The following is a 25,256-nucleotide window of genomic DNA, read 5'->3' on the forward strand; positions in this document are numbered from 1 at the left end:
TGAAATGCCAATGGCAGTAGTATGTTGACAAGTCTTTCGAATGCTATGCTGCAAAAACTGACATTGAAACCTGTAAGCACACCTATACAGGGACAACAAAAGCGATTGTTTCGATTGTCCTTGTCAGGGTGCACTTACCGGTTTCAATACGTCGCTATACCAACTAGCTTGGTCCCAGCCTCTAATTCAGTGCAAAAATTGCTCCGCCCACCATGCGTTCAAGTTGCTTGCAGTGGAAATGCAGCGTGTTCTATGCCGTAGGTAATGTTATCTGCACGTTCCAATTAATTACCTGTGCCATATGGGTATTCACCAGAAACTTGCTTCAGCATCTGTGCATTTTCGAAGTGTGGTGATTATCAATTAAAAAACTGGCGTAAACGTAACGAGTCAGTGTTTTTACTGCGTTTTTGTGTGGTATGTCGAGAACCTATACGTGGTATTGACAAGCTGGGCTTGTCAATGATCACCACCTACGTACTATGCAACTATAGTTGGACACAACTTAAGAAGTCCGAAGAGGCCCTGCCGATACAACGAAGCGCGGCAACCGATCGCCTCCCTAAAGAAATACTCCTGCTCATACATAGAAGCAAGGTGTGAGAGCGGGCTAGTTGGTATTCCATAATACTAAAACTTTAGCGCAAACTGAGCACGGTGGACAAAGAAACGACGAAGACAGGCGCTAACCTAAGAACGTCCCATGGCGTACGACACAGAACCCACCTTCTTTGTCAGAGTTCAAAACACAAAGGCCATTGCTCTTGAGGTAGGACGCCACTCGTCCAACTGGAACAACTCTTCCTTGGTGGGAGTGTCGGCGAAGACATCAACACCCTCAGAAATGCAGCGGTCACCTTCACTTTCGGGAGCGCGTTTGGAGACGTCATGCACCAACGACAGCAGTTCTGCCGGTGATTGCCTCCTTTCAACGGCGAACTTGGGACCAAGCGAGATGGTTCTGCTGACGTGGTCTGGCAGGTGAACACCATCATGCCAGACCACGTCAGCAGAACCATCTCGCTTGGTCCCAAGTTCGCCGTTGAAAGGAGGCAATCACCGGCAGAACTGCTGTCGTTGGTGCATGACGTCTCAAACGCGCTCCGAAAGTGAAGGTGACCGCTGCATTTCTGAGGGTGTTGATGTTCTTCGCCGACACTCCCACCAAGGAAGAGTTGTTCCACTTGGACGAGTGGCGTCCTACCTCAAGAGCAATGGCCTTTGTGTTTTGAACTCTGACAAAGAAGGTGGGTTCTGTGTCGTACGCCATGGGACGTTCTTAGGTTAGCGCCTGTCTTCGTCGTTTCTTTGTCCGCCGTGCTCGGTTTGCGCTAAAGTTTTAGTATCATACCATAGAGTTTCCTTCAATTACCTAGATCTGTGATCATTCAGCCACCATGGGAATGATGGGTAGTACACGGATTTGCCTAATCTTCGTACTTACGGCTTCGAACGCACTTGTGGCTTCGTTTCTTGCTGTGTTTTGGCGTTCGTTTCGTATAAAAGAACGAATCGTTGTGAACTTAGTGACTAGATTTAAATTGGTGAGCCTAAAAAGGTTAAAGTGATGAAGTGGAACTGCTGACTGTTGCTGAACCTCGTCTTGCAACAAATTGGATGTAGGCGATACGGAGCCAAACAGAGCCGAAAGAACGAAGTTTAGACAAATCCGTATACTACCCATCATTCCCATGCTGGCTGAAGCGCCATGCGTTGCAGCTCCCATAGACATGAGCCTCAGAGTTCCCTCTAGTGTATCTATAGGAGACTCTATGGCTCATACACTCAGCAATATTCTCCGAAAGTGGGGTCACCGGCAGTACGACTCACGACATGAGTCTGGAGCGCATGCCCATTGGTGACGGCTTGTGTGCATACACCTTTGATGAGGAAGTGCTGCAGACTTGTAAAGTTGTATCCGACCATAGTCCTTTTTCCTGCTGCCCAAGACCCTAACAACAATGGCATGGAAACAAGTTCACAAGTTCTCCGAAGTTCACAATATCTGTATTGCATGAAGGGTAATACATTGGTACGTAAAGGGACAGATGCGCACAAAAGAAGCAAGGCAGCTTTCCTCAGTTACGTCACTCTTTGATTGGTGGGTTGAACCGATGAAAGTCATCATCATCATTTATTTTTTCCTTGAAGACCCCTGTCTGAGTATTACGTAAGGGCGAGCTACATTGGAACTGCAAATGTTGCAAGCGAACTGAACAGAATTATGTACGGTGACAGAACTGGGTGAGGTGCACCGTACATCAAGCATAAGCTCGCAACTGTTTGGCAGCTATGTCACTACAGTGCCATGTAATATTGTGCTACATGTGGAGAGCCACGTAATCTTCTATGCCTGTATTTAAAAGCATTTTAGGTGTGACTGGCTGGCCTCAATGACAGCTAGCTTTGTTAACATAAGTTGTCTGGTCAGACATTCAAATAAGGCTGAAGTCCAGGGAGAGACGGAGGCTAGAAGAGATGAAAAATTCTGGCTGATCCCACAAATTTCCGGAATCAATTTCATGCGAAGCTTGAGTGAGCAGCTGCTTATGCTGCACTTTGAGCCAAGTATCAACATCTTTGTGTAATTTAAGTTGTATGCATATCGTAGGCTTACCAGGGACATTACAGGCATCTAAAAGGTAGCCCATTGTCCGACATAACGCGGTCACTCATGTACTTTTACTTTTATTACACACATTACTTTTATCAAAACAAAGTGTTAGCAGTAGCGGATCCAAGGGGGTGACAACTGGATGATTGCACCCCCCCCCCCCATGAAGCCACTAACTAATCCACACCCCTCTCCCGCACCTTCCTGACAGATATTTTTTTGCACGTGGAATTTTTTAGGCCACTTCAGTGACCTTTGCAGTCTGCGGTTAGAAATACACCCCACTTCTTCCTTTCTGCTGGGTGCGAAACTGGCTAGCTAACCCCTGCCTTTTTGGAAGTGAGCTATGTTGAAGGATTTCACCAAAAACATATGTAACAGCAAATGTAAGTTGTTCAAATATTTTTCGCACTTGATGTTTGGTGCCATGTCTATATCAAAGCTCCATTTTTACCAGCAGCAGCTAGGATAAGTGCATAGAGTTAGTACACACTCTTGAGGAAGAGCTCCCCGCAAGCCCATCAAAGAGGATTAAAAAAAGAAACCCTGCTTGGGGCCCGCGCATTAAAGGGGCCCTGCAACACTTTTTCAGCATGGTCGGAAAATGCCGCCGATCGGTAATCGAGGCCCCTGAGAACACGCGAGCACAGCGCAGCACACTGCCTCAAATTTGTAATTACAGTTGAAACTCAACTTTACAAAGTGATCGGGGCACTCATTATTTCATTAAATCAGGAAGTTCGTAAAATTGAGGGAGAGATTTCTCGGTCATCGAAATCTAAGATTTTTAACGTAGTGTCGCCTGAAAGCTATCGCGGCACTCTATTTGCCACTAATACACACCTGCACGTGTTAAAAGTCCACGAGGGCAGCCCGAGCATGAATTACTCCCGTGTTCTGGCAATGCAGGCAAGGCAGATGGTCACATGAAGCTACCACGAGATGCCATTCAAAGACAGGGAGAACGAATGCAGCTAATGTGCAAGCAGGCAACGCAAGAAAGTTCCCAGGATACGATCAGTGCCATCTATTGCATAAACCATTAAATAATGAAAGCAACCACCATGTTGCTGTGGGACTAACTACAAGGACAACAAACCACTGCCGACAAGCACCATTTGATATGTAAAAGTGCTCACAGTGGTGGGCAGCCTCATCAAAATAAAACTAGTGTCATGACTAGGGTGGCTAGATGTTTTAAAGGGTTAAAGCGCATATCCGTAGAAAAGCTGTCTGTGTGAAAGTTGGGAAGAAATCACTGCATTTTTCAATGCTCACTTATTCCTGGAAAACTTCGTTATATCAAGTTCAGTGCCATGAAAGCTTCGTTAATTCGAGGTGACGACAACATTGAACCCTATATGGGTCCCTGCATGGGGAGTGGATATTTCTTGGTGCGATCGGGAAATTCATAAAATCGGGTTTTTTTTAGATTGAGTTTTAACTGCAATTCTCAAAGCTAGAAATCGTTCCCTCTTCTCTCGTCAAATGATGCGATAAACACAAATAACTGCGCCATAAGCCCAATGTCCACAGCCGTTAGCTGATTTGAGCATCGTGATCTGCATAGTTACTGTAGCCGCCACGCCCGCGCGCGCGTGCGAAAAAAAGAAGGAAAAAAAAAAAAACGCGCTGACAAACGGACACATCTCCTCGCCCCTTGGGCCCCCTGCCTTGCTTTCAGCGCGCTCGCCCCTGTAACTCCGCTCGTACTTGACGGATTCCCAAAGTTTTTGCGGCAGTCGATTCGTGAGGCAGTAAACTCTTTTAATGAAGCTATTCGATGATTACTTGAAAAAGTGTTGCAGGGCCCCTATAAAATCTCCTACCACAAGGGCGCCGCAATACCCTGCGAACGTTACAGCCGCTGAGACGTTAGACTTGACGATAGTATTCAGTTTTCATCGAGGATAATGAAAGTGAGGTCATGTAAATTATAGTTGTAAGCACGTGTCATCAGAAAGCGCAGACGACGACGCACTGCGAGCGCTGCGAGCGACGGTTGCGCTATCTAGCAAAAGCGCGTGTAAACACCGCTTCCTGCGTCACAAGTCATGCGCGCTGTAAATTTCCTGAATACCCTTGAATTTTTCCCCAAAATATCCCAGATAAACATCAAACCCTGTTCGCACGTCTCTCATGCGTTGAAACACCCGTAGTAGCCTTTCAAAGCGCTAATTTTAGCTGTTCCGTAAATAATTGCACGGGCAACCATGACAGCGCGGATGTAATTAGTGACTGATTGGTTAATTAAGCTAATTAATTAAGTGTAATGGCGGTGTTCTTCTGGTGGGCGCTCTTACAGCTCAGTTTTCTCTCTCGAGCCTGTACTAACTCTATGAATAAGTCAGTTCTCTGGATAAGTGAGTTTGGCTGGCGTGCTGGCGTGGAGGGAAGTCGGCAGTCGTTTGAAAGGTCACACATGTTGCGCAGCACCGTGCGGTCTTCTCCTGCGAGTGTTGATTTCGTGTGCCTACAGTCAGCGAAAGAGCCTTCGGTTGTTGTTTTGTGACCAAGCTTTACAGGGATCAAAAGGAGTGATGACTCGAAGACTGCGTGCTAACTACGCTACTCAGTCTTGCGCTCAGCTTTCGAGTTTTCAAGGAGACAACAAAAGCCCTTTGAACAACTTGCCGAATGGTGCAGGACTCGTCGACTCAGCTTTATCTGACTGGCTGCAGTTTTTAAAGTAGTCCTGTGTGCGGTTGCCCCTTGTTTGCTCCCGTCAAGTGCATCGCGCGCTTAGGTTCGCTGCGTAGGAACGCGCCTTTCTCGCGACTGCTGTGTTCATCGGGTGTGCGTGCGGACAGTGATGTGGCAACATGTGGTGCGCGCGTTGTTTATGCCGGTGTCAACGGGCGATTTTGATCGCGATCTGTCTCCCAGAGCGCGATTTGGCTGAAGCATCGACCATTGAGTTCCGATCCAATATTAGTTGGGGAAGGGGTGGTGCCAGGGTTTCTTTGCAAGGGGGCGGGGGGGGGGGAAGGGGGGGTCTAATGGGTTGTTTTGACAATGTTCGCAATTGGGGGGGGGGGGGGTCAAGCGCCAAACATTAAGTGGTTATGCTGGAAAGGGCCATAAGATATTAATCTATGTCGTTGGGGTATCAACGACAGTTGATCAATATGTTTTAGCAATTTAGCAATATGGGATTTCCTTAACATGCACGTATCTACAAGCATCCTTGTGTTTTCAGCCTGTCAGAATGTGACTGGCAGTGAACTCCTGAGCTCGTGCTGAGCAGCAGAGAACCGTAGCCACCATTGCAGATTTGGAGAGAGGATTAGATACAAGCTTTTAATGATATGCTAGACACGTTAGTGCATAAAGCATGCTCTATCTGTATCATGCATGTGCTCCACATTTCCATGCAGTTTTATTTAGCTGAAATCTCAATATGCCATGCCCTCTCTCATTGATTCCAGATGCCTCGACCATTCAACTGGTTAGTGCGTGGAAGAGAACATGAAAGGAGCGGAGCCAACAAATACTGAAAACAACTTTAGATCTTTGCATCTTAATGAAAATATCCACTGGAATTGCAGCACTGCAGTTCCTCCCACGACCTCATTGTACATTTTTACCAAGGCACTAAAATTTGCTCGTTGAACTTGTCTGTGAAATGTAGGCATCCTGGTGGGGAAAAAATTTTCTTAGATATACGTGACCCACAGAGAACATCAATGCCCAAGAATGCCGTATAGCAGCCTTCTGTGAACCTTTTGGTAGTTGCATTGTTTATGGCTCTCTAACATGTACCTGGACTTCGAACGTACAGGTGCCCCAAAAGTAAAACAGACCATGCGAGCTGTGGCCAGACTGGGCAAAACTGAATCTCTATTAGAAGATGTGCTGCAGATACCGAGAGTGTGTCGGCATATCCGGCTGACCCATCCTGATGTTCTGATGCTCGCCTTATCGCCGGCTCGAGCGAAGCTGAGCTGCTGCCATCACTGCTCGTCGAGGGGAAAGTGGTGGCATTCTTGGCGATGCAGAAAGCGCACGCCTGCGATGATTTCTTCACGACTCGGGCAAACATGTGCATGAAGCATTGGAAGCGCCCCTGACGTGCAGTGAGGGTAGCAGCGCTTGAGCCGGTGATAAGGTGAGCATCAGAATATCGGGATGGGTCAGCCAAATGTGCTGACGCGCTCTGGTTATCTGCTGATAGAGTGTGCTCATATGCAGTTTTACCTAGTTTGGCCACAGCTCGCATGCTCCGTTTTACTTTTTGGGGCACCTATACCTGGATTTTGAAGAAGGACAATCGTATTACCATAGTTGTACAGTTCAACTGCATTGCCAGGCACAACTACTTTTGCGATTCCCGCATGCGAATAGGAGAAAAAAATGCAGATAGTGAAATTTTTATTGGTGTGTAAAGCACGGTTCAATTATGTAACAACTTATGTTGTATGCATTCTTGACCTTCTCTCGAATGTAGGCATTTCGACATATTTCTACAGCATGGCTCACTCTACAGTTTGGAATGTGTTGGTTGAAAATCAAGAGGGGCAACATGCAATGTTGGCACAGGTTTCATGCATGTTTTCAGTAGCTTTAGTGGCGAGATCCCTTCCAGCGTGATGTGGTCATCCCATGCAAATGCGCAAACTAGTCGTTCTACCTAAAGTTTTGATGTCGTGTTTCACTCCGTGAGCACTATGCACCTAATTAGCTAGACAGTTCTCTTGAAGCTACTAAAAATATTTTTATGCGATTAGCGTTGATGTTGAGAACAGCAGTGCTTCCCAGTCCATTAGGGAAAGGTAGCACAGGAGCCCATGCTCCTCTTGTATTAGGAAACAGTGTGTTCCCTTTCTCTTTTCTTTCTCTCCTATTACATATCTTATTTCTCTCGTCACCGCGGCATCTCTTTTTCATTTTTCTTCTGAGAGAAAAGTACACACACCGTCAGCTAGTAGCAAAAGTGCATCAGTGTGAGCAAAATGATTAAAATGTCAGCTGGGGAAGGGGGTGTACTATTGCACTAATTGCTAAGTTGTGAAAATTACTTCGCCACATACCATGTCCACCTCTGAGCTTCTGGTAATGCAGCAAATACTGTAACGTAGACATTGCCTTTCATTTTGTTAACTCACTGGAAACTCTGTTCATGAACTGTACAGATTCTTATAGGGTAGTTTTTCGTTGCCATTTCTGCGTGCTTATGTCTTTTTTACAAGGGTCCATCACATGCTGTGACAGAAACTACTCCCAGCAAATGCAAAGGCTTTTTCGCTTTTTGTTTAATGCCGTAATGGACATTGTACACTGTGGAAAAGGCTAGATGAAAAACCAGAGGCAACAGCATACAGTGTTTACGGGGGATGAAGCAGCCGACATGATGTTGCCACCTCTCTCTTTCGCATTGTGTGTATATCAATCTGCTTCACGCTGCATTGCGAATTGTTTGCATTATTTTGCATCTGAAATCATCAGATATTTTTATTATTGTTTGATGAACGCATAGTTGTGAATTTTGTTAGGTTTCCCTGCAGCAGCTAAACCACTTCACATGGTGCAGCACTGTGCCATTTGGTTCACAAGGTCTATGGGCCGGCTCGCACATTTATGCACCCTGATTAATCACAGTACTGGCTCAAGTCGTGGTTGTAAAGCAGCAATCCAGTTGACGATGCAGCATACATCCATAGGCAGTGTTGAAACCTTGCTCGTATGCGCATGCTGTGTTTCGCAGTGTGGTATGTGTTTCGGTCTGTACCTCTTCAGTCTATGCCTCCATTTCGGAACCTGTTGAACTTACATGGAGGATGTACGTTAAAGGGACACTAAAGGCAAATACAGTAAAACCTCGGTGATACGATCACGGCTCGTACGAATTACGGGGTGATACGAATTTTTCTGTGGTCCCGGCCAAGGCCCATTAGCCTGCAATGTATTGGAGTACGGTTGTTGCGAACCGATTTGCACCCCGCGACGTTTGATACGAACGTACGCTAGCGCACAGGTACGAACAGCTGCGGCCCGCGCTGTCGCGGAAGACGCGGCGGTCACGCGCGGGCGCGGGCATGCGCGCTGCGCGACCATCAACGGTGTGTCTTTGCCTCCGAGATAGTGCGCGCGAATATTGGAGGCCTTTAGGCGCCTTCGCGTTTAGGTTACAGATGACGTTGACGTCGCGCTTTTTTTTTTTTCGACGCGTTGACGCGTGCTCCTTGCTCGAGGCAGCAGCGTCTTTGTACTGTGTTAACACGTGCCTGCCACGTCGATGCAAGCCATGTCCCCGCAATCAGGCGTTATATGAAACAAGACTGAAACTTGGGCTGTGGGTCCGCCATGCAGTCCCATTAAAGGTGGATGAAGACCCCAAGAGACAAAGCAGACGGTCTTGGCGAAGGAGCTTGGCCTCCATCTATTGTGTGCAAAGCGCTTCTTAAGTCCCTTTTGCCGCGGTACTTTGGTGTCATGCAGAAAAGCAAACGTAGTAAGATTAGGAAGGGGCTACTGGCGGTCACGGGGCACAACACATGTGGTTCATTAATTACACACGCGCGCATGCACCTTATATACGAGTACAAGTATAATCTTTGTGTTTAAAAACTTTACTGGCAATCATTCAGAGCCGTTCATGACGTCGCTGCGGCCCTGAGAAACGCTGAATCAAAACGTATGCCAACTTTCTTTTGTCGCATACTAATTTTCCATGTTTTTTGGTGATACGAATTTCGGATGATATGAATATTTTTGGTAACCCCGCGAGATTCGTATCACCAAGGTTTCACTGTAACAGTTTATGTCAGAGTGAAAGGTCAGTGTGTGAGGACGTCTAAAACGTCAGTATTATCAACAGCAGTGCTCTACTAATAGAGAAATTAAGGTAAATGTCGGACACGATGTGCGCCACGAGTGGGACATTTTGGAAATGGTCCCAATGATGTCAAGAGTCCCGAGTACAATTAACCACTAGTAATAAAACTAGTTGTGATAAAAAAAGAACCTTTCGTACATCACAGGACATAATAAAATGCTGCTTGTTCGTTTCTGTTTGATTCATAGAAAAAATAACTTGTTGGAGTTAACATGGGGAACGGCGTGAGTGGTTCAAAAGTCCCGTTTTCGCCAAGCTGTGCGTCTCAGTGGCAGTTTCGGTATCGTGTACTGCTGCGTGTGCTTGGCTGTCGCTATTTTTGCACTGTTGATACTCTACTGCTGCTGTTGGCCAAGCTAAGCTCCGTTACAGTTAACTATACAGTTTCGGAGTGGCCTGTGGCTGCGTCTTGGCACGGTTGATGGCCGCTGTTGTGCAAGAAACCGTAGCGTCGGTGGCTGGGCAGTAAAGGCGGGCAACATTGGGCACGGCAACTGCTACGTCAGAAGGCCCGTTCAGGCGGGTGATTTGAAGTGCGCTAACACCGTGCGGACTACTAAAACGTGGCTTTCTTTCAAAATAAGCATTTCCTTGGCACAAAACAAGCACCACGAGGTTTCTGGAACGCTGTTTCAACAATCAACGTCTACTTAATATTTGCCTTTAGTGTCCCTTTAAGCAGACGATAGATTGGGCCTGAAGTGTTTTGGCAGCTCGAAGAGCGACTTCTAGTTACTGTGCATGCACATGCCGCTTGACTGTCGCTGCACAATTGCTAAATATCTCGTACCACACTTTAATATAGTTCAGAATGTTGCAATGGAATCAAAAAGAACTATACGTACAGGGACAAAACTAGATGAGGCGTATCATATCTTCACATCTAGCAACTTTGTCATAACAGGCCCTAAATTGTGCTCAGTGTGGTGTGCCCCGTACAGTTCTATACCTGTATGTAGTGTTTCTTTGTGATCACCTGGCCTCACTGATGGTACTATGTGGACACAGCTGGTTTCGTTTGCACCAGTGTGTCGTAACGGAACGAAAACCAAAAACGAAAAAAACTCGATATTTTCGACCGGAACGGAAATGTAACCGAAACTTTATCTATTATTTAGTTCCGGAGTGAAACCGCTATTTTTAAGATCGTTTTTCGGTTCACGAAAAAACTTGGCAATCCGGAACAACTGAGGTCATGCAATGTGAGCAATTATGCATTTCTCAGGGTACACTATTAGCGCGTACCTCAGGCAGGAATTCCAAAGCAAAGCTATGTTGAAATTGTGCAAAACACGAAAACAATGGCAACCAGAGATGTTTATATTAACGCAAGTGGACTTTCGCGCCTTTCACACAGGCCAGCGTGGAGACGGCATTGTTGGCGCTGAAGTTTTGTTACAGCGAAAGCTGTCTTGCATAGGTCGGCAAAAAATGTGGAGCTCACTCAGACTCACTCACGAAACATATCTTACCCTTAGAGCTCACTCGGACTCGGACTCACCAAACTTTTCCTCATCCGGACTCACTCGGACTCAGACTCACTATAATTTTTCTCAACCGGACTCACTCGGACTCAGACTCACCAAAATATAATTCACTCGAACTCACTCAGACTCAGACTCACGGCTCGATCTGAGTCTGAGTGAGTCTGAGTGAGTCGACTCATGAGTCCGCTAGCCTATAATTAGCCTTTTTCTGCCATAATGTCAATGCTCTTTAACGCCAATATCTCGCATAATCGGCGCGCTACTTAGCACCTTTTGATCTCGTACTTTCAAATACGAGTTATCTGACTTTGTAGTTCAATAAGGACCGTTTTATTGAAAGAGATGACTCACACGAGATATTTTTAGCAGTAACTTCCCATGAAGAAGTTTGCGGGGGGAGGTCAAGGCACCTCCTCCCCCTCTCCCTCCTCAACTCATGCCTCTGATCAACAAATATTGAGCTGACGTATGAACGGTAGCGCGTTGACATATGCGGGACTACACGTGTGTACAAATGTGAGCCGACATAAGGCTGATAGTAATGCTGAAGTTGAGTAGACAGGACCATAGGTCGGCAAAAAATGTGGAGCTCACTCAGGCTCACTCATGCAATATATTTTGCCCTTAGGGCTCACTCGGACTCAGACTCACCAAAATTTTCCTCAACCGGACTCACTCGGACTCAGACTCACCAAAATTTTTCCCAAGCGAACTCACTCGGACTCATACTCACAAAAACTTTACTCACCCGGACTCACTCAGACTCAGACTCACGTCTCGATGTGAGTCTGAGTGAGTCTGAGTGAGTCGACTCATGAGTGAGTTTGCCGACCTATGCTGTCTTGAGATCACAACATCCGATTTTCGCGCTATAGTTGTCCGCCGCCTCTGGTGTCCATAACCGCTACTGCGTGAAAAAAATATGAAGTGAGAAACAAATTTCTAGGATTGGATGAGATTTTAACCCGCGCCCTCTGCGTGGCAATCGAGTATTACACTACAGTGCAGTGCTGGTGCTTGTAACGCCTTCGCAAAAAATACTCTCTACAGGCGTCATGTAGGGCAAGGAATCGTGTTAACATATGTAATATAGCATGGCAGAAGAGTAAAATAACAACCTGACACAATGCGAATTGAGCTATGAGTCACTAGTTGGATGCTTCCAGCCCGTTACAAAGGGCTCAGCAATTCGTCATCATCAGCCACAGCACAAAGTGCACATAATGCCTTACAGATGTGTAGCGGGTACCACGATTCTCCGAAGAATGACTAAAAATGGCATAGTGGGTGCTTAGAAAAATTGTGATTATTTATGGCGTAGTGGGTATACCTTGCATGTGTACTTGTATTAGTTGCCCCAACAGAGTCTACAATGGGCTCTAGAAAGGCCGCTCTTCCTGCTTTCGCTTTGACTGTGGTGCTTGTTCCTCGCAGGCCTGGCGAGTTTTTTTTTATCGGAGAAGAGCACAGGAATTTGATTGGAGCAATGTAACGTCAGAAGTGATCGAGGTAATGCACCAAAAAAGAGATCATTCTCTCGTTTTCTTTTGCGTACTTTTTTATTGAACGCTAAGTAGACACCATTTCAACAATATCAACAACAAAAAAAGACTACTACAAAAGACGATAGTTGCGCAGGCTGCTATTTCGCCTCTGGCTTTTTGCTTGCGCGGATCGGATGTCCGTAAGAAAGGCTTCTCTCGCTTCTTTCTCTTGCTTGTGTACGTTCGCGAGCTGCCTCATTTTGTATATGTGGTAGGGTATCTGCTTCGAATTCGAGGAATCTTTGTTTGCTGTACTTTTTATACTAATGTAAACAGATAGCGTCGTAAAAAAAAAAAGATATTCATTGAAAACACGATAGGGATGCTGCCTGCTTTTCAGCCTATAGCTTCCGAGCATAGAAGAATTGCACACATGAGGCTTGTTACGCGAAAGTTTTTCTTTTTGCCTGTGTAGCAGCCTCTTGTTGTGCACTCGTGATTGTTATGGCATTCAAAGGGTGGAAGTCTTTCACCTCGACACATTGTTATTGGTCTCGCCCTTATTCTCTTAGTGAGAGAGGTGCTGCACCACGTTGTTTGTTACTGCGGTAACGGTATGACCGCTGCGCCGGGTGGAATAGACAGCGATGCTGTGCAAGCTTCCCCTACGTAGGAGGGTCATGTGACCCCGTGAAAATAGAGTTGAGGGTAGGCTTTTATTTTTCATGTGTTTTGAATTTTCTAGGCTGAATAACTTTGGACTGTGTGCCCCTATTGCTGCCATTCTTGCTGCATTAATCTTTCCATCCCTCGGTCTACGCAACCCATGAGCAAAAAATGGGGGCTCGAATAGTGTTGGAGGGCCCCGTTAAGGAGAGGGTCCTTTGAGAGACGTTGATGGTGGTGATTGTATGGATGCTTCCAATGAACAATTGTGATAAATTTATTCATTTTGCATTGAGCGTGTTGATGAAGACACAGTAATGTTCTTGTAAGAAGGTTTTTCATGAGTCACATGCCATACGGTGGTGCTGCACAAGAAAACCTATAGAACAGTAGGGTGTCCATCTCCAATGTGAGAGGTACTGGATTCGATTCCCAGTACCACCATGCACCCACTATTCTTCCAATAGGTATAGGTAACCTGACTTGGCACTCAGTAATGTGTGTTCTCATAGTCTAGGGCCTCTATAGTTGGTCCATGCTCCTGAGAAATCGGCTCCTGAGCCACTTTAACAACAGCAATGACACGCATGGTCCTTAGACAACCGCAAGCAAGGCACAAAGTCTCACGATGTTTCTAATAAAGCCTAGCAGTTGGCTGTGTGCATAGGCGTGCGCACAGGGGGGGCAGGGGGGGGGCGGCCGCCCCCCCTAATCACCTAAGAGGGGGGGGGGCACAAAATCTGCCCCGTACACTGACCCTCCTATTCACCTAAGAGGGGGGGGGACGCCAAATCTGCCCCATACATTGACTTAGTAGGGTGGGGGGGCGCTGCGGCGAACCTTTGCCCCCCCTAATGGGGAACCCTGCGCACGCCTATGGCTGTGTGTGTGATGTGCAACTGATGTACTTATATCCATGTGTTTATGTATATGCCAAAGTTGTATTGAATAAAGTCTGTTGTGAAATGCTGTTTCACTGATGTGTAGCATTGTACTGCACTAAAAGATAAGCTCCCCCATGTTTTTTTTCTTCTTTTTTTGGAAAGCCAACGGCAGTGGCATGTCAACGAGTTTTTCAGAAAGAGAAACTGACAACCACCCGTTTGTAGCACGAAGCCGCAAGGTTTCAATTAATCACCTGGCCCACAGAACTGATTTGCACAACAAGTTTTTGAATGCCATACAGCGAAAAGTGCTCTGCCTTCCATGTGTTCAGGCCTCTGGCATGGAAATGCAATGAGTTCCATGCTGTAGGAAATGTTCTTCTCCTTGTTCCAGTTAATCGTCTGTGCTGTTTTGGTACTCACCAGAAACTTGCTTCAGCAAATTTCGAAATGTGGTGATTATGAGTTAAAAACTGGCACAAACAACGTTAGAGTGAATCAGTGTTTTTCATTAGTTTTTTTTTTTTTTCGCGTGGTTATGTCGAGAACGTATATGATGGTTTTAATGAAAAGCTGTCCTTGTCAATAACCAACATTAACGTACTCAGCAACGAGCGCTTTTTCCTGCTGCTGAACATCCTAACAAACATGCAAACAGTGGCGCTCTTTGGCCATCATTGGCCCTTGCGCCATTAAATACCATATATCATCATCAAACATGCAAACATGACATGGAAACAAGTTCACAATTTCTTTATTGCATGAAGGGTAATACAATGTTATGTAAAGGGGAAACATTCTAACAAAATAAGCAACGCAGGTTTCCCCAGTGACGTCGCACTCTTTTTATTGGTGGGTTGAACCAATGAAAGTTACGAAATGTCTTCTTTCCTTGAAGGCAGATGCGCTTAGTTATGTTTGTAAGGTACAGTTCCTGGCATAGTATGGAAAACGCTGCATGAGGAACTATAAGGAAAAGCAACGCAGTTTCACAGATGTTCTGTGTTTATGAAATGTAAGATGTGTTTTCCTCCAGACAACTTCAGTTCTTGACCTGTCAAATTTATGTGCACAATGCACATTGAGCGAACATAACATTGTGCCCACACTGCATCGGCACCTCGAGATAGCGTAGCACTACACTACGCTATGCACTGCACACATGTACACACAGCCGTTGAGATTTGTAAGTAAAACAAAAACAAACAAGAAGGTCACTAATGAAGCCGAGTCTCTTCCGCTTTGCCTTTTGGTGTCTTTGGCCTTGGTGACGCAGCTATTAGGACTGGGTGAGTCCTCCGCAGGCACGGTGCTTCTCCAGCGGCTAAGAGCAAGAACTGGCTCACATTTCTGTGTGGCGCTGAACATATTCTGATATTTAGGCTTGAAATTGCTTTAATGGAGCCCTATCGAATCGCCATGGTCTTTTGTGGACGTTATCTGGAGCTTCAGTGCACCCAGGCAGTGGCGAAACGCGCCGTTGCAGTTGCGGAAGCAAAGTTTCTTGTGCTGGACCATTTGAGCACCACGGCCACCTACAAGTTTACACGGACGTATTAGTGTGTACACAGATGGATAGCTGTGCAGTGGCTTTCTGCATACCCTGCCTTGGCATGACATGGTCGGGCTGCCTTGATCTTGTCATTTTGTCCACAGTGGTACAAAGTGCAGCAATCACCGTGGCTTTGCGAAAACTATGATCCTGTTCTGCACAAGATGTAGCAGTGCTGATGGACTCAAAGTCTGTGTTAAGACATCTGCACCGCGGCCTACCTCAAGAAAAGTTCACAAGGCAATCTCTGGCACTCATTTATCACCTCATCAACAAGAGATTTAATGTAAAGTTTCAGTGGGTCCCATCCCACATTGTAATTGCATGCGAAGCGCGGACATGTGTTCTAAAAGTGAGGGCTCCTAAGACTTATCAGAACAACAAAGATGTAATATGCAATCGCTTCAAGGTGATCCACAAGTTTCTGCATCAAGCATGTGTAAAAAATTACAGCATATCCACGGGTGAATGATGAAGAGCTTGGGCGAAGCTCCTGAAGCAATCATGGTTACACCGTGAAATGTTCAGTGGTTTCGCCCAGCAGTAATCAAAGCGATATGCCGCTTTGATTACTGCACGCCATCTAGCGTGCAGGGTGCCGCTGCTTTTTTTTTTTTTTTGCACACATATAGCACACATCTCTATGGGACAGCGCCATCTAGTATATCGTCGTCACCCAACTGCAGTTTGCATGCGTCTCTATGGGACAGCGCCATCTATTGAATGATACGGGAGACGCGACGGCGGGAACTACGCCGTGCTTCGCCCCTAATATGTTGTTGGCTCTGGTCAACCTAAGTGTGAGTTTGGACACCGTATATCTGCTAGTCGTACTTAGTTCGCTATAACCGATAGCGCTATATCAGTGTTCGTAATAACGAGGCTCAACTGAACAGACTTAAGGACGCGATTAGAGCACCCACACCTAGGCGGCTAAATAGAAAGATAGTCAGAAGCGGTCAAAATGCCTTTCGCTCGCACAGAAATGCTTCGTATTTAAAATAGTAAGCGCTAACCAACAACATAACGCAACCACACTGGCGTGCCTTGCTGTCGGCGGCGGCGCGCACCACAGAGTCTTTGAAATTCACAACAGGAAAAAATACAACAAAAATAGCTGTCGACTCAGGCCAATCTGAGTATGAGTTTGCTCACCGTCTATCTGCGAGCAAGAAAACATTTTTTATCAAAATAAAACAAAACAAAAAAAAAACATCAGAAGAGTTTTGTGGGCGTGGAGGGGAAGGCGCGGTCTTCAGAAGCTTAGTGTCATAAAGTTGTGAAAAGCGTTTCTAATAGGGAACGTAAGGAGTTAAAATATTTTTTTTTTTGCCATTTCTTGTTGAGAGCCACGTCTATCGAAGCTCCATCGTTAGCAGCAGCAGCAAGGATAAGTTTGCGCAGTGACTATTCTGTGGCAGCAGCAGCAAGGATAAGTTTGCGCAGTGACTATACGGTCCAGACCACAAGGCGCTGCGCCGTGCTCCCGACCGGCCTGCAGAAATTAGGCGCCTTTTCCTCTTCAAACCACTACCACCACCAACACAGAATAGAGTGCAGCTTTAAATAAGCTTGCGCGCTGTGGGCTGTGCGGAAATGTTCTGTAGCCCAAGCAGCCCACCTCTCTTGACGACGGTTTTCTGTCACAAATTGCAAGAGTTCATTCTGTGGTCTGGTCCACAGAACAGGCACTGCTAATGCCCTCAGAAGGAACTGAACCCACCCCATGAAGACTTCGATTTCCCAACGCTCGAGCTCCCTTGACGACAGCTTCTCTCGCGAACCTCAATATGTGCTCGCCGTTTGTGAATCGCTATTGAAGACGCGTATGCGTGAAAGATTCCATTGTTTTGACATATGCCAGTATTGATATCAAGCCGCAGATAAGCTTGTTATTGTGAACGGAAGCAGCAAAACGAAGCAAATGACAGCGGTTCTAAAATTTCGTGAACCTGATCTATCGCGTGCGGAACACTAAAGTCACTTTCACCACAGTACGTTTGTGTCATGTGAAAAAGTGCACTAACATTTGCATGGGAGACTCGAATTTTGAGCAATCCTTCTGAATGGGCGAGGCCATAAATCACCCGTAAAAGAACGCTAACGCCACCGCGAAAAGAAAACAATAATAACAAATGACAGCGTGTATAAAATTTTCTGGCCTTGATCTATCGAGTACGCAACGCTTAAGCCACTTTTGCCGCAGTACACCTGTGTCAAGCAAAAAAAAAAAAAGCGCAGTAAAATTGGCGAGAACCTACTAGTTGTCACTGGACACAGCACACTTTGTCACTTAGTTAGATACACTTGCACGCGCCGTATAATTACGAGTACTTGTATGATCGTCAACGTCTGAAAACTTTACAGAAACAGCTAAAGTAGCCCCTTGCCAATCTCAGTGCACTTTTTTTGCACGACATTAATGCACTGCGGTGAAAGTGACTGAAGTGTGTCCTGACGCAAAAGATCAGGGCCAGAGTATTTTAGTAGTGTCGCCCTTTGTCGTTATGATTCCCTTCTCGCGGTGGCGTTGACGCTGTTCTTAACGAGATCTGTGGCTGTGTTCGCACAATCGGGGAGATCGCTCAAAATTTGAGTCTCCCGTGCAGATCTTAGTGCACATTTTCTTTTTGCATGGGACAAATGTACTGTGGTGAAAGTGACTTAAGTGTTCCGCACTCGATAGATCAGGTCCAGAAATTTTTAGAACCGCTGTCATTTATTATTATACGCCTTCTTTTTGCTGCTTCAATTCACGACAAGTTTACATGCTTTGGCATGTCAGACCAGCAAGCATGCCAAAGGTGGCCTTCGCCTTCGTATTTCGAACCTTTCACGCATAAGCGTCTTCTATCGCGCGTACTACGCCCGGAAATGGCCTCCTTGGTGCGGACTTATTCACAAAGCTGTGAGCGAATATTGCGATTCGCGAGAGAAGCTGTCGTTAAGAGAGGAGGGCTACAGAACATTTCACACAGCCCACAGCGAGCAAGTTTATTGTGTGGTCCACAGAATAAAGCTGCACTCTATTCTGTGGTCTGGTCCACAGAATAAAGCTGCACTCTATTCTGTGGTCTGTACCACAGAATAATCACTGCGATAAGTTTGTTGTCAGTGCCAAGTTTGTTTGACCAGAGAACATGGAGGGAAATGAGCAGTCATTTGAAAGATGACACGTGCTGCTCGTTCACGCCATTACCGCGCACTCTTCGTTGTTGTTCGTAATCGTGACCCGCGAGTGTCGACTTCGTGTGCCTACAGTCAGCGAAACAGGCTTCGATTGTTGTTACTTTCTGGCCAAGCTTTACGGAGGTCAATAGGACTGATGACTCGGAGACTGCGTGCTACCTACGCTACTCCGTTGTGAGCTGAGCTTTCGAGTTTTCAAGGACAATGAAAGCTCTTTGAACAACTCGCCGAATGGTGCAGGACATGCTTACTTAGCTTGTCCTGACTGACTGCAGTTTTTGAATTAGTCCTGAGGGTGGTGGTATGATAGAGCATTTGTGTCGTGTACTGTCGTTGCCCTTTGTTTACTCTCATCTAGTGCATCGCATTTAGGTGCGCTGCGTAGGAACTCTCCTTTCTCGTGACTGCTGTGTTTCACAAATTTGTATTTGGTTCCGTTTTGTAAAGCAACTCAAACGCAGTCATCGGGTGTGCTTGCGAACTGTGATGTGACGTACAACATGTGCATACTTAGAAAACCAGCGCTAACACGACGGAGACACAAGACGAGAAGTGCACAGGACGGGCGCTGTCTAACAACAGAAGTTTATTGAAACAAAACTTACCACACAAAAAACCAACACCATGCGTGCGCAGGAATTTTCAAGTCACGTGAAGGAAATGGCTAAGCATGCGTGCTTCGCAATCTAGCAAAAAAAAACGGCAGGTTTAGGTATGCAATCATCACCCATCATTTTGATGAACGCTTCCGCGAGCTCACGAGCCCTTTTATGTTTGCGCTTCACTATAATGACTGTGTTATTGAAAAAAGGGTTACACCCACTAGACCTGCGATGTGCGAAAAGATGTGATGTCGGCCTTCCCTTTAAAGTATTCTTGTGTTGGCGTAGTCGTTCATTAATGCAATTCTTTTACTGGCCTCTGTACACCTTTCCACAGGAAAGTGCAATTCTATAGACAACAACAGCACAGGAAATGGCAGGGTTGCGATGCTTCACTGAGCAATCTACAACCGCTGTTCCTCTGTAGCCCTGCTCGTCTTGTGTCTCCATTGAGTTCGCACTGGTTTTGCAATTATGCATCGTTTTCAGTTCACCCACCTCTCTACCTTACGGCAATATGTGGTGTGTGCTTTGTATAAGCCGGTGTCACAAGGGTGATTTTGATCGCTATCTGGCTAGCAGATTGCAATTCAGCTTAAGCAGCGACCATTGTTGATCGTGATGAAATTCAATACCTATCGATACTGATTGCAATGGAGTGCTTATGTGGTACTGGTGTAAGCTCGGGCCGAAACAATTTTTGTCAGAAGGAGCGGCCTGCTGCTTTGTATTGCAACTTTCCCTGAGTGGCTTCTTCAAACTTCATATTTCTTGAAAAACAAAGCAGTGTAATAATAGACGGGAGTAGTCATGGAATGGAGCGATGATGTTTTGCCTTGTCATTACCTCCCTTGTGTTAGTGTGAATCTTTGAGATGTTTGAAATGCCAAGAATCCAGCGAGTAGCGTCTGCCACACAGAACAACGTTTGGCTTCGATGCTGCTTCAGATTATGCAGCACACTACATGGGTTTCATATGCATGCCACACAGACGCATGAGGAAGCACTAATTCAGGAATTGCTCCCCACCTCTAGAGCCTCTTGCAAAATCTGAATGCATTTATCGTTTGAGAATTTGTAATGCTTTGTGGGAAGGTAGCGCAAGTAACGTTTCCGTGGTGTTGTGAATTTGCTCCACTTGTGAAAGCTTAACCATGGACTCTCATGCTATGAGTCTTTATATCCTAAATGTACAGGTATCAACAAGGGTTAGGGCTTTTAGTTAAAATGTTTCACGTTGGTTCTGCTTGACTTACACTTTGTGACAAGAATGCAGAACAGAGGATGAAGAGGTAGAAGGACAGGGCCTCATCTCGCAACTAAATTCTCGGAAAGAGATATCGCACTGTCTGCAGCTGCATTTGATTTGGGCCTCACAAATTCCTGCCTGTTTGAACATTCCTGTTTTACACGTGTCTCTTTTCATGTGTTTGGATACCTGTGATTTGCATGTGTTTACACATGTGACACATACAAATCACTGGTATCACGAAGAGGTTTTTCACAAAGCAAGTTTCTATAATGCTACAGGCAATTAAGGAAGGCAAACTCTGCTTACAGCATGCTTTTTTTTTTAATAGAGACATTGTGTATAAGCGTACGATTAGTGTCAAACTTTAAGAGTTTATTTTGGAAAGGGCCGTAGCGTATTACTGGGATTCAATGCGACTAATAAGTCACTGGGGTATCAAAGGCTGTAGATTAAGTTTAAAAATGTGGGATTTCCTTAACATGTACGTAAGTCTAAATACACAACCATCTTTGGGTTTTCAGTCCAACAGTATATGACCAGCCATGAACTCCAGACCTTGTGCTGAGCAGCAGAGGACCATAGCAGCCATTGCAGATTTGGCAGTTTGAAGAGAGGATTAGATACAAGCTTTAGTGATATGCTTGACGTGCTAGTGCATACATCATGCTTTATGTTTATCATGCATGTTCTCCACATTTCCATTGCAGTTTTATTCATCTGACATCTCTGTGCCTTGCCTTGTCTCATTGCTTGCAGATGTCTCGACCACTGGCCAGTGTACAGAAGCGAGCATCAAAGGAGCAGAGCCAACAAATGTTTAAAACAACTTTAGATCTTGATATCTTAATGAACAAGTCCACTAACATTGCAGCACCGCAGTTGCTCCCGTGGCCTCACTATGCATTTCTGCCGAGACGCTGAAATTTGCACATCGAACTGGTCTGTGAAATGTAGGCATCGTGTTGGCGAAGAATATGTTTGTATTGGCAGATGCCTCACGGAGAACGTCAACACAGAAGATTGCCGTATTCCAGCCCTCTAGAAATCTTTTGGTAGTTGCATGCTTTATGGCCCTCTAACATGTCGTACCTGGATATTGAACAAGGGTACTCGTATAAAAATAGTTGTACAGTTCAACGAAATTGCGAGGCACAGCTACTTTTGTAGTTCTTGAAATATGGATGACGGTGAAATGCTGTTGGCGTGTAAATTGCAGCACAATTTTGTAACGCCTTATGTTTACCTTTGCCCTTTCCTCGAATGCAGACATTTAGATAAGTTGCTACACCATGGCTTATTTTACAGTTTGGAATGTTTCAGATGAAAAACAATCAGGGCAACGTGCAATGTTATGGCAGAGGGTTTCAGTTAGGCAAGTGCGGGAATGTATATGTTCTCTCTCTGCCTATTTGACCGTTGTGTTCCATGCTGTACAGATAGTTATCCTTGCAGGGCATCTAAAGTGGTCACTGTTTCTTATTTCTTTAGTCAAATGGCACTGTTATATACAGAGACAATACATATGGGAGCACACCGTGCAGCGCTTGAACTAGCAACTGCTCAGCCACTGTTTCCGATAGCGTGTTGCCAGTTTGAACATTGTGTCGTGTGCCCTGTCCAGTGTCTCTGAACACATGGCCTCAGTTGCAGCAATACTTGGTGACTGCTTGTCACATTCTGTCACATGATGCGAATTTCTCCTGGTTTCCATAGTTTGAAGTGGACTTGTGCCACAGATGCTTACTGAGAATGCCATGTACGATGAGCACTGAATTTACGTCGACAAGGCCCTCGCTTGTTGGGCAATTTGTGTATGCTCTGCCACATCATGAAGAGGCATAATTGTGGAATGGATGTTTGGGCCTCCGTATTATTGTACGTTCAGTTGTTTTTTACCGCCCATTTTGAGTCTTGCGATTGTTTTTTTTTGCCATGTTTTTGAGGTTCTGTATGACACTAAGCTTTCCTTGATGTAACATTGTCGACAGGAAATAATAGCCTATCGTGTTTGAGGAAGGGTTGGCAACTTTTGCACAAGATTTCTGGTTCCCCGTTAATTTGTATATGTGCAGCAATGTCTGCACAAATCTCATACTCTCCATGCTAGCCAATAAGTGTCGGGTTTCATTTATTCCTTCCGAAAAACTCCCCAGAGTCTTTTGTGAGCAATCTAGTAGATGAGATGAAGTGATATTGTATGCTCTACGTCTCCGAACTTGCACGTGTGTGCTAGTGTTCTTGGGGCATACTGGCACCGGCACCTTCATTCCATATGCACGGCCGAATGCCTTTTGGTATCATTCCGGGAATGTCAACCATGCTGCACATATTGGAATTAGCCCCATCAGAGTTGGCAAGAAGTGTCAGTGTGATAAATTATTGCAAAAGCTAACATAACGAGTAATGTATCAAATCGGGGGTGGATATAGAGAATTACCGCCGAGTGCTATCTTCTTGACGTTTCAGAATACCTCTCGGTTGCAGAACCTCTGGTAATACAGCAAATGCTATGCCATAGACAAGGTTTCTCATTTTGCTTCAGTTAATTGGCTGTATCATTTCAATAGCCATCAAATATTGACTTCAGGAACGGTACAAATTTTCAGTGTAGAAGTTGTGAATTAAAAATTGGCACAAACAACATTGGGGAGTGAGTCACCGGTTTTCATCACTCGTTTGTGGCATGGTAATGTCTTTTGGTGGTGGTCTTCTCAGAAGCTGTAACAAGCTATTCCCAGCAGATGGAAATGCCATTTTTTATTGCTTAACACACTAGTGAACCAGGCAGGGAAATATGCAAAGAAAAAAACGCAAGGCTTGTTTTCTCAGTTATGCCGCGCTCTTTGACTGATTGGTTGAACCATTAATAGATGCACTCTGCATTCTTTTCATTTCCTCTAAGGCAAGAGGCTTAAACGCATTTGTCAGCCATAATTCATTGTGCATTGTATTGGGCAAAACACTAAATGGCAAATCAGTGGTAACAAGACCCAGGGTTGTGATATGGGACGAAGCGGCAGACATGAAGTTGCCTCTGTTTGTATTATGTTGTGTTTGGATCGTTGTGCTTCACGTTTTGCGGCAAATTGTTCACTTTCCGCTGCATCTGAAGTGCTCAGATCTTTCTGTCGTTGGAGAAATGCTCTATAACGTGTTTTGCTTGATACCCCAGCGGCACCTTAGCCACTTCACAACGTCAGCTCCATTGTTAGCAGAAAAAGACCGTATCGAAAAGCTCATTATAGTCTATTAAAAAAAGGGAATTGCGAGGCTCGTCTCATTGTTTGAGACAACCTTGATGAAAACCAGCAGATAAGAAAGGCAAGTTAAGTGTATTGTAGTAATTGTGATATAAATGTCAAGAAATTAAAGTGGACGAAAAGACAACTTCCTGCTGGCACAGACCGAACCTGCAACTTTCGGAACCGAAGGGCGCAGGTACAGTCCCTGCCGGAAATGATTCTGTTACACTTGTGTAGGCATACATAAGGATATTTGGGTGCATCCCCACTGTCCTTTCTCCCACATGGACTGTAACGCATGTTATAAGAGTTGTGTTTTTTTTTTTAACATTTATGTGCACATTCGTGTCATAATTCTATCTTACCTCACTTTTCAGTGTCGCCACCCTCTAACCCCATTGTTAGAGTAGTTGTACTAGCTAGCCTCCCTATCTTGCCCTTCAATAACAACTCTGTCGTTTGCTAAAGATTCACTGTTTTGCATTGCGCAGACTTCGCTGCTGTACGTCGTCGCCCTGGCCAGCCACCTCGTCTGGGATGTGCCGCGCCAAAGCTTGTGTTCCAGTGTTTTGAGTGTGGCTTTATTGCAAGAAGCAAATCTCTGCTGCAGAGACACCAAATGATACATACAGGCGAGCGCCCATACAAATGTGAGCGCTGCGGCAAAGGCTTCATTGAGAAGTGCAGCTTGGTCTCACACCTTCGAATCCACACTGGTGAGAGACCTTACCAGTGCCACCTCTGTCCCTGGAATTCTGCAAGGAGTAAAGAGCTTACACGCCACTTGAAAGCTCACAAGCGCATGCGTCATTAGCCCAAGGGTGCACGCATGTGAACTGTAAAAGGAAAGGCTGAGGAGGCACGTGGTTTGTGCGACTCGTTCTGTGGCTTCAAGTGCTGTGCCAGAAGTACTAAGGTCGTGGCTACTTTGACCATGACCCAGTGAAATGTGCAACTGCTCTGCTTCAACGGCATAAAGAACACTCATGACTCCAGGACATGTACTGACAGAACACAAAACTTATTGGGTGTTACGATGAATCCTGAGCAGTTGCACCTGTATGTATGCATTGTAGTTGGGGTGTGGCACGTGCAAGCGATTATGTACTCTTGTCCGTGTGTTTATGCATACTCAGGAGTTCTGTTGCATCAAGTAGTTTGTGAAGTACTGATTTGTTGACGTTTAGGACTGTATCGTTACTGTGGTTTGAGAATAAGTCACTTTGTGTTTTTTTTTTGCAAAAGCCAATGCCTATGGTTCTTTACTGATACGTGTTCTGTGTTATGGTCTGGCCTTAACATTTATTTCAAGACAGAAACCCTCTGTATTTCTAGGATTCTTCACCTGTAGCAGTGAAACTATAATGTCCTTAAGGACTGGACACGGGCTGTTATTAGCTTTGTTCTGTGCAATTGAATGCCTTCCTGGATGTTTTCCTGTGTGGTGCC

General features: G+C 45.4%; 1 protein-coding gene across 1 annotated transcript in view; it reads left to right on the forward strand.

The window, feature by feature from the left end:
• The first annotated feature begins 703 nt into the window (after positions 1-703).
• LOC119406458 (zinc finger protein 678-like) overlaps positions 704-25,256 on the forward strand; it is a 40,156-nt gene continuing 15,603 nt past the window's right edge. The window contains exon 1 of the mRNA XM_049420106.1: positions 704-977. Coding sequence (XP_049276063.1) covers positions 704-977 — 274 coding nt within the window. The remainder of the gene's footprint in view (positions 978-25,256) is intronic.

The sequence above is a fragment of the Rhipicephalus sanguineus genome, chromosome 10 (genome assembly GCF_013339695.2).
Source record: "Rhipicephalus sanguineus isolate Rsan-2018 chromosome 10, BIME_Rsan_1.4, whole genome shotgun sequence".
Taxonomy (NCBI): Eukaryota; Metazoa; Arthropoda; class Arachnida; order Ixodida; family Ixodidae; genus Rhipicephalus; species Rhipicephalus sanguineus.